Source organism: Engystomops pustulosus, chromosome 1 (genome assembly GCF_040894005.1).
Source record: "Engystomops pustulosus chromosome 1, aEngPut4.maternal, whole genome shotgun sequence".
NCBI classification, from domain to species: domain Eukaryota; kingdom Metazoa; phylum Chordata; class Amphibia; order Anura; family Leptodactylidae; genus Engystomops; species Engystomops pustulosus.
In genome coordinates this window covers 120201391-120218349 of record NC_092411.1, presented here as the reverse complement: position 1 = coordinate 120218349, position 16959 = coordinate 120201391, and the positions used below count along the sequence as shown (strand labels likewise).

The 16959-nt window shown below is 42.4% G+C and overlaps 1 protein-coding gene across 1 annotated transcript; it reads right to left on the bottom strand.

The window, feature by feature from the left end:
- Window positions 1-1092: 1092 nt before the first annotated feature.
- Window positions 1093-12269, bottom strand: KCNV2 (potassium voltage-gated channel modifier subfamily V member 2). The gene is made up of 2 exons (XM_072151666.1): window positions 10729-12269; window positions 1093-1456 (listed from the first exon to the last, which is right to left on the bottom strand). The coding sequence occupies exons 1-2, from the start codon at window positions 12163-12165 to the stop codon at window positions 1178-1180; spliced, it is 1716 nt and encodes a 571-aa protein (XP_072007767.1). The 5' UTR covers window positions 12166-12269; the 3' UTR covers window positions 1093-1177.
- Between the last annotated feature and the right edge of the window lie 4690 nt (window positions 12270-16959).

Below are 16959 nucleotides of genomic sequence, written 5' to 3'. Positions count from 1 at the left end.
TCATCACTGTATGGGCGTATTCCTCACTGTATGGCAGTAGTCTCCCTCACTGTATGGCGGTAGTGTCCCTCACTGTAGGCCGGTAGTGTCCCTCACTGGCCATAGTGTTCCTCACTGTATGGCAGTAGTGTCCCTCACTGTATGGCGGTAGTGTCCCAGACTGTATGGCTGTATTCCTCACTGTATGATGGTAGTGTTCATCACTGTATGGCTGTATTCCTCACTGTATGGCGGTAGTGTCCCTCACTGTATGGGCGTAGTGTCCCTCACTCTATGGCTGTATTCCTCACTGTATGACGGTAGTGTTCATCACTGTATGGCTGTATTCCTCACTGTATGGGGGTAGTGTCCCTCACTGTATGGCAGTAGTGTTCCTCACTGTATGGGGGTAGTGTCCCTCACTGTATGGCTGTAGTGTCCCTCACTGTATGGAGGTAGAGTCCCTCACTGTATGGAGGTAGTGTCCCTCACTGTGTGGCGATAGTGTCCCTCACTGTGTGGTGGTAGTGTTCCTCATTGTATGGTGGTAGTGTCCCTGAGTTGTTTTCGTGCTTAAACTGGAAGTTACAAAATTCCACAGGTAAGAATCTTTATTTTGCTACCTGTGGTATCCTCACCACAGGGTGAGAACTATCTGCAGAAAAAAAGTCAGACTATAGAGGGACACCCCAGAAAAAGCTGTGTAGGCGAAACCCAGGGTCAGGTGGACATGTGTGACTGGCGTCCCGCTTATGTCTAGATATGCACATTTTTACAAATATTTTGTGAGAATATATTTTTTAATAAAATTTTAAACTACAAATAATATACTACACTATCCGTACGTGTATTTCTTCTAGTGAAATGGTCTTAAAGAGAGATGACAATGAAGGAGGATTAGGAAACGCGATGGAGTTGATCTGAATGGTGACCTATTCTTGTCAGAAATCAGTGGAGACATGCAATACTCATTGAAAAGGATCGATGCGTCAAGCAATATACTTTGTTGTATTCATAAAGAATTTATAAAGGATTGTTGGAGCCCCGGTCAGAGTAATTTTTCTCTTTCTTTTGTTTTAATTGTGGGACTGTTTGTGGACCGGTCCTGAGCCGTTGTTAGCTCCTAGGAGCCAAGTGTGCAACACATTAAGATTGTTAGACTATAGAGTGATTTTTTTTTTTGCCGAACAGGGCAATATCAGTGGTGTCCTGGAAGGTATTGTGTTGGCACGCCTGTGTAACATTCTGACACTTTCTTCATGGCCCGACCTGTAAAATTCACTTTGCCTCTTTTCTTTCGAACTGTGGTATATTCATATGATTTAAGTTTACTGTAATAGTCTGAAAACTTATTATAGAGAATAGAGATGGGCATCCCATTCAGAATGATCCCAAAAGCAATACATAAGAAAGCAAAAAGTCGACCAAGGTGGGTTTCTGGGTAGGTGTCTCCATATCCTACTGTAGAGATGCTGACCTGTAAACAGAACACAAATGGTTAATAGGAGGTTCTTGATTTATTTGTAACCATTAATGTGATGGCATTATTAGAAAATGTCCTATAAAGGCACACATACCATATTTTATATTGACATTTTTACATTGACCACTGAACTTAACAGTAGTGTGGTACAGTGATACTGTTTCTTCAGGAGCTGGCCCATTTATTGTGGTACATGGAGTCCTACACTCGTGCCATTCTGCAGAAGTTTAGTAAATGCCAAGAGTACAAACGTAAATAAGTTGGTGGCAAATTGAAAAAAAATTTCATTAATTAACAAAACCTAGGTTAAAACTGTGCAGAAGGGATAAAAGCTTTCAAAGGAATTTTAAAAACTAACTTGCTGCTAGGTGGCACAAGTCAAATACCATTTACTATATGATCATCTGCAAGTGTGACCACCTATAAATAAGCAAATGCTTTGCCAGTTTGCAAGTCTGGAGCAATTACATTAGAATGAGGAGGAAAGAGATTAGCAATGAACTCAGATAAGTCTTGGTCAATAAATCTGGAAGAGACTATTTCTATTTGAATTCCATTATTCTACCGAAAATGTATTCTCAAGCCGAAAACCTGCAGGACAGTTGACATTCTTTCAAGCAGTTGATATCCCTGAGGGCTTTAGACTATAGTCTAACTACAAGGGTACATGGGATAGTAATTGGTTGCAAATTTGGCATTGAATTAGCTTTTCTATGTGAAAATATGTCACAGATTTTTAGGTTTTCTATGGAATTTAAAGGTGTTGTCCACTTTCAGCAAATAATTGATATTGTGTGTATAATACTTTCTGTATCAATTACTCATAAGAGCTTGCTGTCCTTCTATAGAAAGCTTCTATAGAAATCTGTCCTCGATCAAGTGATGGACACAAGCCATTCTACTATCATAGAAAGTAATCAGAGCCATGTGATGCTAACACCTGCATGTCCATCAAAAGACTATGGACAGATTTCTGTGCACTGGAAGTAAACATAGTAGCCAAGCGGAGAGCGAGAAAACAATGAGGAATTTATATAGAAAGTATATCAATAGAGATGAGCGAACATACTCGTCCGAGCTTGATGCCCGTTCGAGCATTAGCGTACTCGAAACTGCTCGTTGCTCGGACGAATACTTCGCCCGCTCGAGAAAATGGCAGCTCCCGCCGTTTTGCTTTTTGGCGGCCAGAAACAGAGCCAATCACAAGCCAGGAGACTCTGCACTTCACCCAGCATGACGTGGTACCCTTACACGTCGATAGCAGTGGTTGGCTGGCCAGATCAGGTGACCCTGGAATAGACTAGCCCCTGCCTGCGCTGCTCAGATCATTCTGTGTCTGGATGCCGCTAGGGAGAGAGCTGCTGCTGGTCAGGGAAAGCGTTAGGGTGTTCTATTAGAATAGTGTTAGGCAGGAGTGATTCTACAAGAACCCAACAGCCCTTCTTAGGGCTACAATAACGTTATACTTTTTTTTTTTTTGTTTGCTTGTGGCTGGGCTTGCTGGCACTAGTAGTGCAGCTAGTACCATATTGTGAGGAATTTGCAGGGGGACTTGCTACCGTTGTGTTTAGCTCTTAGTGACACACATATCCACCTCAAACACCAAAGTGGGAAAATTTATTAGGGGTTTGATTTCAATTAGGCACAGTCTGGCAGTTTCTTTTTATTTTACGTTTATTTTTTCATAACTCAGCGGCATCTCATCAGTGTGCTTTCATACTTGGCTAGAAAATAGCCAAAGGAGAATCCAAACGGCTTACTTACACCTACAATAGCGTTATATATATTTTATTTCTGGTTGATCTGCTGGTGGCTGTCCTTGCTGCAGTGCATATACTAGCCAATTGTGAGGAATTTGGAGTGAGACTTGCGACCGCTGTGTTTAGCGCTTAGTGACGCACATATCCATCGCAAAGACCGAAGTGGGAAAATTTATTAGGGGTTGGATTTCAATTAGGCACAGTCTGCCATTTCCTTTTTATTTTACGTTTATTTTTTCATAACTCAGCGTCATCTCATCTGGCATAGCAGTGTGCTTTCATACTTGGCTAGAAAATAGCCATAGCAATAGGATAGCATTGTTTGGTTTTAAAAACTAAAAAACACAAAAAAAAGTTAAAAAAAAAAATTAAAGTTATAACTTTCATTTTCAAAATGTTTAACCCGAGGGCTAGGGGTAGAGGACGAGGACGAGGGCGGGGACGTGGGCATCCAACTACTGCAGGGGTCAGAGGCCGTGGTCCTGGGTGGGGTGAGACACCACCTGCTGATGAGGGAGCAGGGGAACGCCGCAGAGCTACACTCCCTAGGTTCATGTCTGAAGTTACTGGGACTCGTGGTAGAGCACTGTTGAGGCCAGAACAGTGCGAACAGGTGATGTCGTGGATTGCCGACAATGCTTCGAGCAATTTGTCCACCAGTCAGTCTTCCACGCAGTCCACCCATGTCACCGAAATCGGCACTCCTCCAGCTCCTGCACCTCAGCCTCCTCCCCCCCTGTCTGCCCCCTCCCATGAAAATTTGGCATTTGAACTGGCATACTCTGAGGAACTTTTTTCTGGACCCTTCCCACAGTCACAAACCACTTGTCCGGTTGCTGCTGAGCAATTTTCCGATGCCCAGGTTTTCCACCAGTCGCAGTCTGTGGGTGATGATGACCTTCTTGACGTAGTGGAAGAAGTGTGTAAAGAGTTGTCCGACGATGAGGAGACACGGTTGTCAGTGGTGAAGTTGTTGTCAGGGCAGGAAGTCCGAGGGGGGAGCAGACTGAGGGATCGGAGGATGATGAGGTGACAGACCCAAGCTGGGTTGAGAGGCCGGGTGAACACAGTGCTTCTGAGACGGAGGAGAGTCCTCGACTGTGGTGTGCAACCTTTGCCAAACCAGGATCAGCAGGGGTTCCACCACTACTAGCTTAACTACCACCAGTATGCGCAGGCATATGAATGCTAAACACCCCACTCAGTGGCACCAAGCCCGTTCACCTCCGGCCGTGCACACCACTGCTCCTTCCCCTGTGTCAGCCCCCTGCCCAGGACCCTGGCACAAAAACCCCATCGTCGCCTCCACGATCCTCCACAGCATCCACCAGCGTTCAGCTCTCCATACCCCAGACGCTGGAGCGGAAACGGAAATATAGTGCAACCCACCCGCACGCCCAAGCCCTTAATGTCCACATCTCCAGATTGCTTAGCCTGGAGATGCTGCCCTATAGGCTAGTAGAGACCGAGGCCTTTCGCAACCTCATGGCGGCGGCCGCCCCTCGGTATTCGGTCCCCAGCCGCCACTACTTTTCCCGATGTGCCGTCCCAGCCCTGCCCCAGCACGTGTCAGACAACATCATCCGTGCCCTGACCAACGCCGTTTCTGACAAGGTCCACCTGACCACGGACACGTGGACGAGTGCTTCCGGGCAGGGCCACTATATATCGCTGACGGCACATTGGGTTAACTTGGTGGAGGCTGGGACCGAGTCTGACCCTGCGGCTGGTCATATACTGCTGACGCCGAGGATTGCGGGGGCCTACCTCGGTCCAGGTCTTTCAGGCCTACTATGCCTCCTCCTCCTCCCACCCCTCCTCCACCTCCTCCTCCGAACTACCATCCGTGGGCATGGCGCCATCAGTCGGTAGCTCTAGGCACAGCAGCAGTGCCGTCGCTAAGCGACAGCAGCCGGTGCTCAAACTGCTGAGCCTAGGCGATAAAAGGCACACCGCCCAAGAGCTATTACAGGGCATTCCACATCAAACTTGTTAACTTTGTCGCCACCCTGCTGTGTAATCCACAAAATATACTGGCAAACTTTTATCATTTACCGATATTATTTCAGCGCTTCTTGCGCATCTGTTTACATTCCCCTCACCCGCCATATCCCAAACTTATAAGAACGCTACTACACTTGATCTTATACAAAAGGTTCTTAGAAGTGCTGTTTGGGGAGTAGCCTAGAGACAGGGGCTTGGATTGGCGAAAGCTCGCCTGGAAGCGGAGCGCCAGCTCCATGCCAAGATCCAACTAACATAGTTTTAACTGCAGCACCTTTAATCTACTACTAGTTCACTGCCTCCATACATGGTTCCCTTATCAAACGAGCTGTGTCAGGCAGAATTTTGGGTTGTTTTAATGGCTTCCACAACAAACTTGTTAACTTTGTCGCCACCCTGCTGTGTAATCCACAAAATATACTGGCAAACTTTTATCATTTACCAATATTATTTCAGCGCTTCTTGCGCATCTGTTTACATTCCCCTCACCCGCCATATCCTAAACTTATAAGAACGCTACTACACTTGATCTTATACAAAAGGTTCTTAGAAGTGCTGTTTGGGGAGTAGCTTAGAGACAGGGACTTGGATTGGCGAAAGCTCGCCTGGCAGCGGAGCGCCAGCTCCATGCCAAGATCCAACTAACATAGTTTTAACTGCAGCACCTTTAATCTACTACTAGTTCACTGCCTCCATATATGGTCCCCTTATCAAACGAGCTGTGTCAGGCAGAATGTTGGGTTGTTTTCATGGCTTCCATGTTAACTTTGTCGCCACCCTGCTGTGTAATCCACAAAATATACTGGCAAACTTTTATCATGTACCGATATTATTTGAGCGCTTCTTGCTCACCTCCTTTGGTTCCTCTCTGCCACCCATTGGTTTGAAGCCTGAGTCCATTTAGGGTATGTCGCCATGCCACTCTCTAGCCTGCCACTGCTGCCGCTGCCTCTGCATGCCGTCCCCTATAGTGTCAGGGTCAATTATTGGATGTTTTAGATGCTATCTAGCTTCATTCTGTCACTCTGTCATGGCCATGCTGTTGCCCATAATTTTGGCATAATGGTGCGATTAAGCAGCCTCAGAGGCATCCATGCATGCTGCCCCTGCTGTTTCCTGTCCATTTCCGTGGTGTTTCCATCCTTTTCTGAGGTTCCCAGGTGTTTGGCCAAGCTTCCCTGTGCAGAGCCTTGGTCCCCTTGAAAAATGCTCGAGTCTCCCATTGACTTTAATGGGGCTCGTTATTCGAGACGAGCACTCGAGCATCGGGAAAAGTTCGTCTCGAATAACGAGTACCCGAGCATTTTAGTGCTCTCTATATATCAACTATTTGCTGAAAGTGGACAACACTTTTGACACATTGCAAAGGGTGAACCCTGTGCTGACAATTTACACTTTCCCGCTTCAGTCTTGGCAGCTATAGTTTTTTTTTACTTCCAGCCTTTCTAAAGGCATAACTTACTTTAAGTATTTATTTTTTGGGTCATTGTGATCATATAGACTAAAATATTATAGAGTTTTGTTGTAATTTAATACCTCAAAGACCTTTAAGATTGCAAGTTATGCTGTTGTTTTCATTGATACTATTTTGGGAAATGTACATTCTTCCAATCACTTTATTTGCATATTTTTTTTGACATTTTAATGTAGTTGGATGCAACAACCATATGGGATAACTGTTTTTTCATTTTTAGAGCAGGTATTTTTGTCTTGCCTAGGCCCCTATGGTATTTTAATCTCAGGGGGTTTCAGGCAGTCCCCTACTTAAGAACACACAATTTACAGACGACTCCTAGTTACAGATGGACCTCTATGCCCACTGTGACATCTGGGGCAGCTCTTGTTTTAGTCCATGGGTCCATGGCTATGTGCTGAAAATTGGAAAGCACTGTAATGGCTTTTAAGGATGTTTTTTAAGTCTATTCAATTTAGCTAATTCTACGTTATTCTGTGCTGTTCCATAATCCGGGACATGTTATTTGAGACTAGGGAACAGCAAATAATATCAGCACGCAGGTTCTAGTCTACAGCTAATGAGTTTGTGGCTTATACTCCCTTTCTGTTCGGTCATTATTACCTGCATTACCAGTGGATTATGTACGGCCTCAGGGTGAACTATTTTTCAGTTCAGCTGAAAAGGTTAATCTTAAATACACTGAGATCCTCCTGTGAACCGTACCACCCCATTCAAGCATCCTCACATAACAGATTTAGTTCTACTTTTTATGTTTCATTGATTTCAGTTTTATCATTGGTAAATCTTAAAACACCAAAAAGACAAAGGGGCACATTTACTAAGCTCCATGCGCCAGTTTTGTGTCGGACTTTGTTCTTTCCAGTGCAAACTGCTTGCACAGGTATTTTAGAAGTGCCTGTTCTGCACTATTCTTCATGTGACACAAATTTCTGCAATGAAATGGGGGTTCCAGTGCTCAGTCGGACCGTGCAGCATATTTAACATGCAAAGTCCAACAGAAATGTGTAGTACCAAAGGTGCACAATGTCATGGCAGTTCAGGGAGCGCCAGATTCATGAAGAAAGTGCACTATAAATCCTGAATCTGGCACACTCTGCACATACACAGGCAATATTTTCACTGTTCTTAGTAAATGTGCCCCAAAGAATATGTTGCTGTTCCCAGTGTGTTAGTAGTAAGTTCAGATGCCCTTGTAATTAAATCTGGCCACTCAAAAAGAAAATATCATCACGAAAAAGAGGAAGCTTCCATAATTGTTAAAAATGCATATAACTAAAAGACCAAAAAAACAGGACAAAAGGACAGCAGAATGGCTAAATATATATCACATAAAGAATGTGCAGAAAAAGTATCTCCTGATTGTGTAGCTATAGAATTGTTATGATGGAACTATAAGGTGTGCAATAAGGTGACCAATAATCGTCAAAGATGGGGAGATTTAACGGTGCTTCTATGCCGGAAATTGAGGTTATTCCGGCAACGGCGACACTATTGGATTGGGCGAGCATTTGGTGTCCTTGCCCCATGCCTGCGCAATTTTTGAAAATATGCGAACATTCACCGGTGAATCTCGCTGACTTTTATTAAATCTACGACAGGTCACACCCGGCATAGTTTTGTCCACAAGCCAGAACAGCCAGCAGATGCAGATGTATCCGGCGGGAGGGGGGTTCTTGGCTTTAGCATAAGCAGGCGCATGAGGGGCAGCGTATCATAAAGCTTTACCAGTATGTTACAAAGCATGTGATATGAGATGGTATTTCCCTGATTGGTGTACATATGTACAGTACTTATTGTGTTATCTGTGACAATGCCTTGTATCTCTCATTGTAACATATTGGGAGAAACATAGGTGTATAATGAAACCTCACCCCTCCAGTGGCGCCAGGTACATTTGAAAGCTCCAACCACCTGGTGTAATCTGGCCTATAATACTATGCCATGGGCTGGCATATAATTGTGCTATTAACATAAACTGTTTAGGTCCCCCTTCACACTCCTCTACACCCACTTGGCCTGGAGGTGGCTCAAAGGGGAAAATAATCACAATGCCTTTAGGTTTGCAAATCATTGCAATTATTTTAAGGCTTGCATGCCAGACAACTGACATACACTTGTTGCCAGGAGCTACTTTTTCTGCATATGCTTTTTGTGATTACATTTATGTGGCTGTTCTGTTTTGTAGTCTTTCATCTGAACATATAAGTGTTTTTAATTTTATCCTAATAAAGTATGCATTGCTTCCACTTTTTTGTAGTTTGGTCATCTTATGAAATTCAATGGCATTTCTTTAGTTATTTTAGCAGGAACACATGGTAATTGGTTATTCTAACTAAAATACTTTTTTTTACTCCCTTTAATACATTTTAGATGCTGAATCATACATAATGCTGAATGACATCCTTTACGTAATTGATGTTGTGCTCCCATTCAATTAAGTATCTTGGTTTTTTAGATTAATTTGTTTTGCTTTTTAAGTTACGGAAGTCATCCATTTAATAAATTGCCTCAGAAAGTTTTGCTTTGTGCTGTGTGAAAATAGATGGTTACAGCCCTCTTAGCTAGTATGAGCTTATGCACATATACATTTCTGGGGGGCATATATTGTAAAAGGATAGATTAATTATAATACATACATCAAATTAATTTTGGAACAGTAGTAATGAAATGACGTTATTCAGCATTTTGTATTTGATGACATGTCCACTTTACACTCCAAATGTCTATGAGGAGTCTAAAGTCATCCCTGGTGTTTTCCTCCCCATACGTCTGTCAACATTGCTACCCAGATGTACCTCATGAAAAACTGATAAGCTTTACTGCAAATTGTTAAAAAAAATTAGATGAAGAAGAAATATGTGGCAAAGTTTTCGTGTCTTTTTTTCTGTTTTGGAAATCTGTATGTTTGGAGTATTTCAGTTCAAAGGTCCATAAGGAAAGTTGCCATGCTAACCATTGCTTCCAACCGTCTGGGGTGGCGGGACATGCCTGAAAAAATGGCACTGTCCTGCCATCCCAAACAGTTGTGTGTTGGTCATGGTTTGCCCTGCACATCTCCTATGCACCTGCCTCTGTGTTACAGAAAAAAAGATATGTTATATTGTACCTTTCATTAGCATCTGCTGTGTGACTAGGAAGTTGCCAAATGGGAGGGCCTGGAAAGGAGCAGTCCCCCCCCACACCCTTGGGGAACAGCTACTCCATGTGACCTTTTCAAATATATGAAAACACTCATCACTTGGCTTAGCGACGCCCCCTGCTCCTCTACAGCCAATCCCAAGTTATTCATATATTTGAAAAGGTCACATGTTTCCCAAGGGTGGGAGGGGGGACTGCTCCCTTCCAGCCCCTCCCATTGGGCAACTGCCTAGTCACACAGCAGATGCTAATGAAAGGTACAATATAACATATCTTTTTTTTCTGTAAAACCAATTTTTTTTATACAAAAACACTTTGGCAGTGTATGTACTATGCTCTGTGGGGACTAGGGGAGTGCTAAAAATGGGTCTCCTGGTGACAGCTTCCCTTTAAGTTGTTGGTAAAACATATACCAAAGTAGACTAAATGAGTGAATTTAGACATTTGTTTACCCACAGTTTCTAAAAGTGAATTTGTCACATGCAAAAAACAGTTTGATCTGCGGGCAGCATATAGAGCTATAAGAAAAAGATTCAATATCCATTATATACCAATTTGAGAAGTCATGCACAAATTTCTATCAGTGATAAACAAATAGATAATAGGTAAACAGTTTCCTCTATATGACTTTGTAAACAGAGAGAGATGTCAATCATTGAGGAAAAGTCCTATGAAGCTGTCCAAACTTGGAAAGAGCAGAGCTATACATGGATAAATGTAAATTTAGACTGAATCTTTTTCTCAAAAACCTATATATGCTTATCAACCCCTGTCCCTAAACATGCTGCTTGCAGATCAGATTAGGTGTTCCTAAAAAAAAGTATGTACATTTTACATTAATTTTACAGTCTGCTAAATTGGAATGTAACAAGAAGGACATTACTTACTGCTGCCCACCACCAGGCATGAGGAATGCTGGTAAAGTTGGTGCCTGAGACATCATGTTCAACAGTATAAACCATGGCAGAAAAGGAGAAAATTCCCATGGCAATAAAGAGTAGCAGACATCCTACTTGTTGGTAGCATTGCCGAAGAGTAAAGCCAAAAGCTCTAAGCCCTGTTGAATGTCGTGCCAACTTTAGGATGCGGAATATGCGCATCAATCTCATTATCCTAAGGACTTGACCAACTTTTCCCACCCGTCCGACAGCTTCTATCTCTTGTTCATGACTGGACCTTTTCCCACCATCATTTTCCTCTGAAAGCGTCTCAATGAGCATTTGCAAATACAGTGGCAGTATTGCTATCAGATCTACAGCATTAAGAACACTGCGTACAAAACGCTGTATATCTGGTGTCGAGATAATTCTAAGCACATACTCCAACGTAAAGAACGCTATACACAAGGTTTCCACGTGCTCCAAGTAAGGTCTTCCATTTGCTACTCCAAAAGAATTCCTATATTGCATATCTTCAACTGTATTAAGGGTCATTGCCACAACAGAAATAAGAACAAAGAAACTGGATGCCACTGCCATGCCCTTTGCTGTTACAGAGGAGAAAGGTTTTTCCATCAAATTCCAAATATGGCGTCTCAAGGGTCCATAAAGCATGCCTCTAAATAACTCTTCATTCTCCTCAGTTTCCATTTCAGCTCTGAGCTCTCTTTGGACCTTTAGCTGTTCATTTAGCTCATCCTGCCTTTCTTCAAAGGATATGCGACAGCAACGAGGAGTATGTTTTACTCTCACTCCCCAGTAATTAATTTCCTCCAAGAAGCTCCGAGGACATAACTCATCCCTTACCCATAACACACCAGTGCGATAGAAGTTATATATATGATGGAATATGGCTGGATCACGATCAAAGAAATAGACATCTTCAACTGGATTGTAATCATCACACAAGTCCAGTTTGCGCTGCCGGTCAGTATATGTAGCCAGGCGACCTATACGAGTCTTCGGATAACTAGCCGCCACTATGTAGGATATATAATAACTTGTTCCACCAACATTGATGTGAAGCAAATTGCTTCGAGATTTCCCAAAAAAAGAGGGAGAAAGCAGGTGTGTGTCCTCATCTTCAGATCCATGATCACGTGTAGCAATAAATTGCTTTTTCCATCCATCCAATCGTTTCTCTTCTTTTTCTGCCCATTTTAGTTCTTCTAAATCATCATCTTCATCTTCAATGTAGTAAATAAAATTGTTCTCAGAGTTCCACTGAAAGGAAGACTCTCTTCCGAATCTAAATCTGTCCTCATCTCCTCGGGGTCTTCCAGATCCATCTCTGAAGAATGATAATGGAGGAGCCCTAGTCCTTTGCCTATAGTGCAGCATTTCTTGCCTAGAAGTATACATCCCTTCTAGGAGAAGGCTTGTCATTAATTAAGAAAAAACTGAAACGTAGGTTGTCTTTGTGCTGTGGAGTACATGTTGTATGCATGGAGATCTCATGGCTATTGTGCAGAACAATAGTGAAGCATTATCTTCTGTATGTGTCACTGACAGTTTTAAGTCCTGCTGACAAAGAAGATTTGAATACTTAAGAAGGGATTTTCAGGTTATTATCCCATTCAGTCTAAAACTTACAGCATTCAGTTCAACTCAACTCAAAATAATAAAGCACAAGGAAGACTACAGACAGATGGCCAATTCACTGGGAATTTTTATTAATAAGACAAATATTCGCACCACTTCACAGCTGAAGGAAATTCAACATAGAACAGTCCTTATTTAGGTTCCAATAGCCTATGCTGTGGTGATTTTAAAAATGCCTTTATCAGGTTTCTGAATCATTTCAGTACTTTATAATAGTTTGATTTACATGGCTCTATGCCAGCAACGTGTGGGGAGTCCCAGAGAAGGAGGGGCAGGCTTTGTGTACCTGTATCGCTTCATGCATTATACCTCTTCTCCCAGGGTAAGCGTTAGGGGTGAATATGCTTATCATCTATTTCCTGTCTATATATATATCTATCATTTATCTGTTTAGTTATCTATCTCCTATAATTTGTCTATTTCCTATCTATTCATCTGTATTTCAAATCATTTATCTACCTAGCTTTTTGTCCATCTAGTTATCTATATATCTTCTAGCTGCTATTATATATACCGTATATTCCGGCGTATAAGACGACTTTTGAAGACAGATCTTCTGTCTTCTCTGGGGTCCTCTTATACGCCGGTAATCCCGACCAACTGCCATGTATTCACGGCGGCGGTCGGGTCCCGGTGCATGGAGAGGGCTCATGGGCTGAGCCCTCTCCATAGCCGGTAAGTCTTTGCTGCATATAGAAGGCCTAAGCTCAAGAACTGGCCAGCAGGCTACTTATAGGCAGAGACGGATTATCATTGGAGCTATTGGAGCACCAGCGACAGGCACCACAGTCTTTTTTTTTTGGTGGGCGGTGGCCTGGATCTTGAACAGCTCATATGATAATCCGGCACTGTTATCACTTACATCCGCATCTTGTGCACGCAAGTGATTATGTGGCTGCGACATCAGTGGGGTATGATACTTACTATTATGGATTTTTGAAAGTGTCTCAGAAAATATTTGCATGTCTGTTCACAAGAGTCAATTGTATTAATGGAAACTGATATATGTGAACAGATATATGTGTTTATTTGTCATATACACTCACCGGCCACTTTATTAGGTACACCTGTCCAAATGCTCGTTAACACTTAATTTCTAATCAGCCAATCACATGGTGGCAACTCAGTGCATTTAGGCATGTAGACATGGTCAAGACAATCTCCTGCAGTTCAAACCGAGCATCAGTATGGGGAAGAAAGATGATTTGAGTGCCTTTGAACGTGGCATGATTGTTGGTGCCAGAAGGGCTGGTCTGAGTATTTCAGAAACTGCTGATCTACTGGGATTTTCACGCACAACCATCTCTTGGGTTTACAGAGAATGGTCCGAAAAAGAAAAAACATCCAGCGAGCGGCAGTTCTGTGGGCGGAAATGCCTTGTTGATGCCAGAGGTCAGAGGAGAATGGGCAGACTGGTTCGAGCAAAGGCAACAGTAACTCAAATCGCCACCGGTTACAACCAAGGTAGGCAGAAGAGCATCTCTGAACGCACAGTACGTCGAACTTTGAGGCAGATGGGCTACAGCAGCAGAAGACCACACCGGGTGCCACTTCTTTCAGCTAAGAACAGGAAACTGAGGCTACAATTTGCACAAACATTCGGATGGTAGGGTCAGGATTTTGCGTCAACAACATGAAAGCATGGATCCTTCCTGCCTTGTATCAACGGTGCAGGCTGGTGGTGGTGGTGTCATGGTGTGGGGAATATTTTCTTGGCACTCTTTTGGCCCTTTGGTACCAATTGAGCATCGTTGTAACGCCAGAGCCTACCTGAGTATTGTTGCTGACCATGTCCATCCCTTTATGACCACAATGGACCCAACATCTGATGGCTACTTTCAGCAGGATAATGCGCCATGTCATGAAGCTGGAATCATCTCAGACTGGGTTTCTTGAACATGACAATGAGTTCACTGTACTCAAATGGCCTCCACAGTCACCAGATCTCAATCCAATAGAGCATCTTTGGGATGTGGTGGAACGGGAGATTTGCATCATGGATGTGCAGCCGACAAATCTGCGGCAACTGTGTGATGCCATCATGTCAATATGGACCAAATTCTCTGAGGAATGCTTCCAGCACCTTGTTGAATCTATGCCACAAAGAATTGAGGCAGTTCTGAAGGCAAAAGGGGGTCCAACCCGTTACTAGCATGGTGTACCTAATAAAGTGGCCGGTGAGTGTATATTCATCAATATATTATGCTATTCACATGTCAGTCTTTTCAGGTCTATATTTAAAAAAAAAAATATTCATAGTTTTCTTAATTATTTCTATTGGGCAAAAATGGATCAATTTTTGCATAGTATAAACAAGAAACCAAATATAATACCACAGGCAGATTTGCATTACAGACATGTGACAAGATGTAAATCTGATAAAAGCCTAACTAAAGTTCCACATAAACTTATACTGAATATCTGTTCTAAAGAATTCAATGGGTCCTGTCAGTCAAGGGTATCAAACTCATTTTCACCGGAGGCCACATCAACCTGGGGGTTGCCTTGACCCTTAATGACGTGTGACATACTAGTATATCACAAGTCCGTTAAGGGAGTATGGAGAGGGCTTACGGGCCGGGTCCCCTTCATATAAGCCGGGTGTGTGCTGCATATTAGCCCTGTCATCTTGACATCCATGATGTAGGTAGAAAAGTATAGGTGGCCATACACATGGTAGCACAAAGTTGTGGATTAGGCAATAACATTCAATACATAATTTGAATAAATAATTCAATAAAAAAATAATTATATCAATTCATTTGAATTACACCAATACAGTACATTAAAAGGTGTTCTTTTAACCACTTTACCTTATGTGGGGCCCTACCCTGCCAAAAACCCTGAGGTAAATGAACACCGGAGGGGTCAAGTACACTGTGCGATCATGTATCCCCCAGTTAATCACTGGTTTGCTCTCTCCATTAGAATAAAGTTATTTCAATCTGCAGATTTCAGCAGGAATGGCTGACCGTGTAAAGCATTAGAGGAGTGTTCCTGCCTCACCTCAGCTAAACATATGTGGGAAAAGCTCTTAGTCCAAATTGCACTCAATTGACGGCTATTAAATGTACGATCCTTTATCCTCTTAGAATGCCAAGTGGGGTTTGTTGTGCCTTTTACTGCCCATCAGACTTATTAAATTAGATTGTATCTAATCTATCATTGTAACAGGTACAATATAATGCTGTAATAATTAAGGTCTGTTCGAAAGGCAATATTTGACAGTAGGAATATAAGGCACTGAATTTTATTCATTTTAGCGTGTAAAACAGCTATTTCCCCAACAGCATCATTTACTGCAACATTTTGACAAAATTTTGCACATTTCCCTTTACAGGCAGTCCCCGGGTTACATACAAGATAGGGTCTGTAGGTTTGTTCTTAAGTTGAATTTGTATGTAAGTCGGAACTGTATATTTTATCATTGTAATCCCAGCCAGAACTTTTTTGGTCTCTGTGACAATTGGATTTTAAAAATGTTGGGTTGTCATAAGAATCAGGATTAACAATAAAGCTTCATTACAAACACCTGTGATAACTGTTATAGATGTTTATTGTAGCCTAGGACTAAAGTACAATAAATGACCAATATCCAGGGGTCCGTTTGTAACTAGGGGTCGTATGTAAGTCGAGTGTTCTTAAGTAGGGGGGAGCGCCTGTACAAATGTTACATAAAGCAGAATCAGCCTTAAATGTTTTATTTAAAGGTGTTTTCCCATGAAAGAAAATTCTCAAATTTCAACCCCCTAGTAATGTTAACTCAAAATTTTTAACCCTTTACTTTGTTTTATTGCTGTTTTAGCTCCTATCACTAAGTGATGGTCAGTGTAATATTCCAGTGTGGACAAGAACTCTCTTAGCAGACACATTATGATCCATCTAGTTCTGTGAGCTGACAATGTGGTTAGATTATCAGGCTACAGGTTTATATACACTTTCATCTGGCTTCTGAGCATTGTACTAATATCTGACACATAGAAAGAGAGATGAGACAGATCAAAGATGATGAAATCCATGACATGCCTATGACAGTCAGCTCTCCTACATCTCTGTTATTCCACAACACACTAGATCTGCTGTGCCAGCCCAGATAAAGCACTTATCTGTCTGTAGCTTGTAGTTCTCTTCTCGCTACTGCCAGAAGAACCTCAGGGTGTATATATCAGTGTGCATCAATGAGTGAGCCCTGTCCTGGTCTAGAGTGCAGGGAGCAGAGTAAGAGAAACTCCGCTCCATGGCCATCACACAGAAATCCAAGATGGCTTCCCCGACCCTAAGTCAGAAGTTACAGGGTCGGATCTAGGCGAAACTGAAATTGTGTACACCAGGACCAATAGAGCCAGGTTGGACTTATCTCTGGTGAAATGCTGTATTTTTGTGAACAGTGAATTAGAGAAGGTGTTATTTTCTTATCCTGAGTATACTCAAGAAACTTGTCTTCATGGGAATACCCTTTTAATGAGTTACTTTGACATCCAACTAAGATGTACAGTTTCCATAATTTGATAAATACACACTAATGCCAGGAATGTTTACAAGGGATAAACAAGACTCTAAAAGCACGTCTAGTAGCAT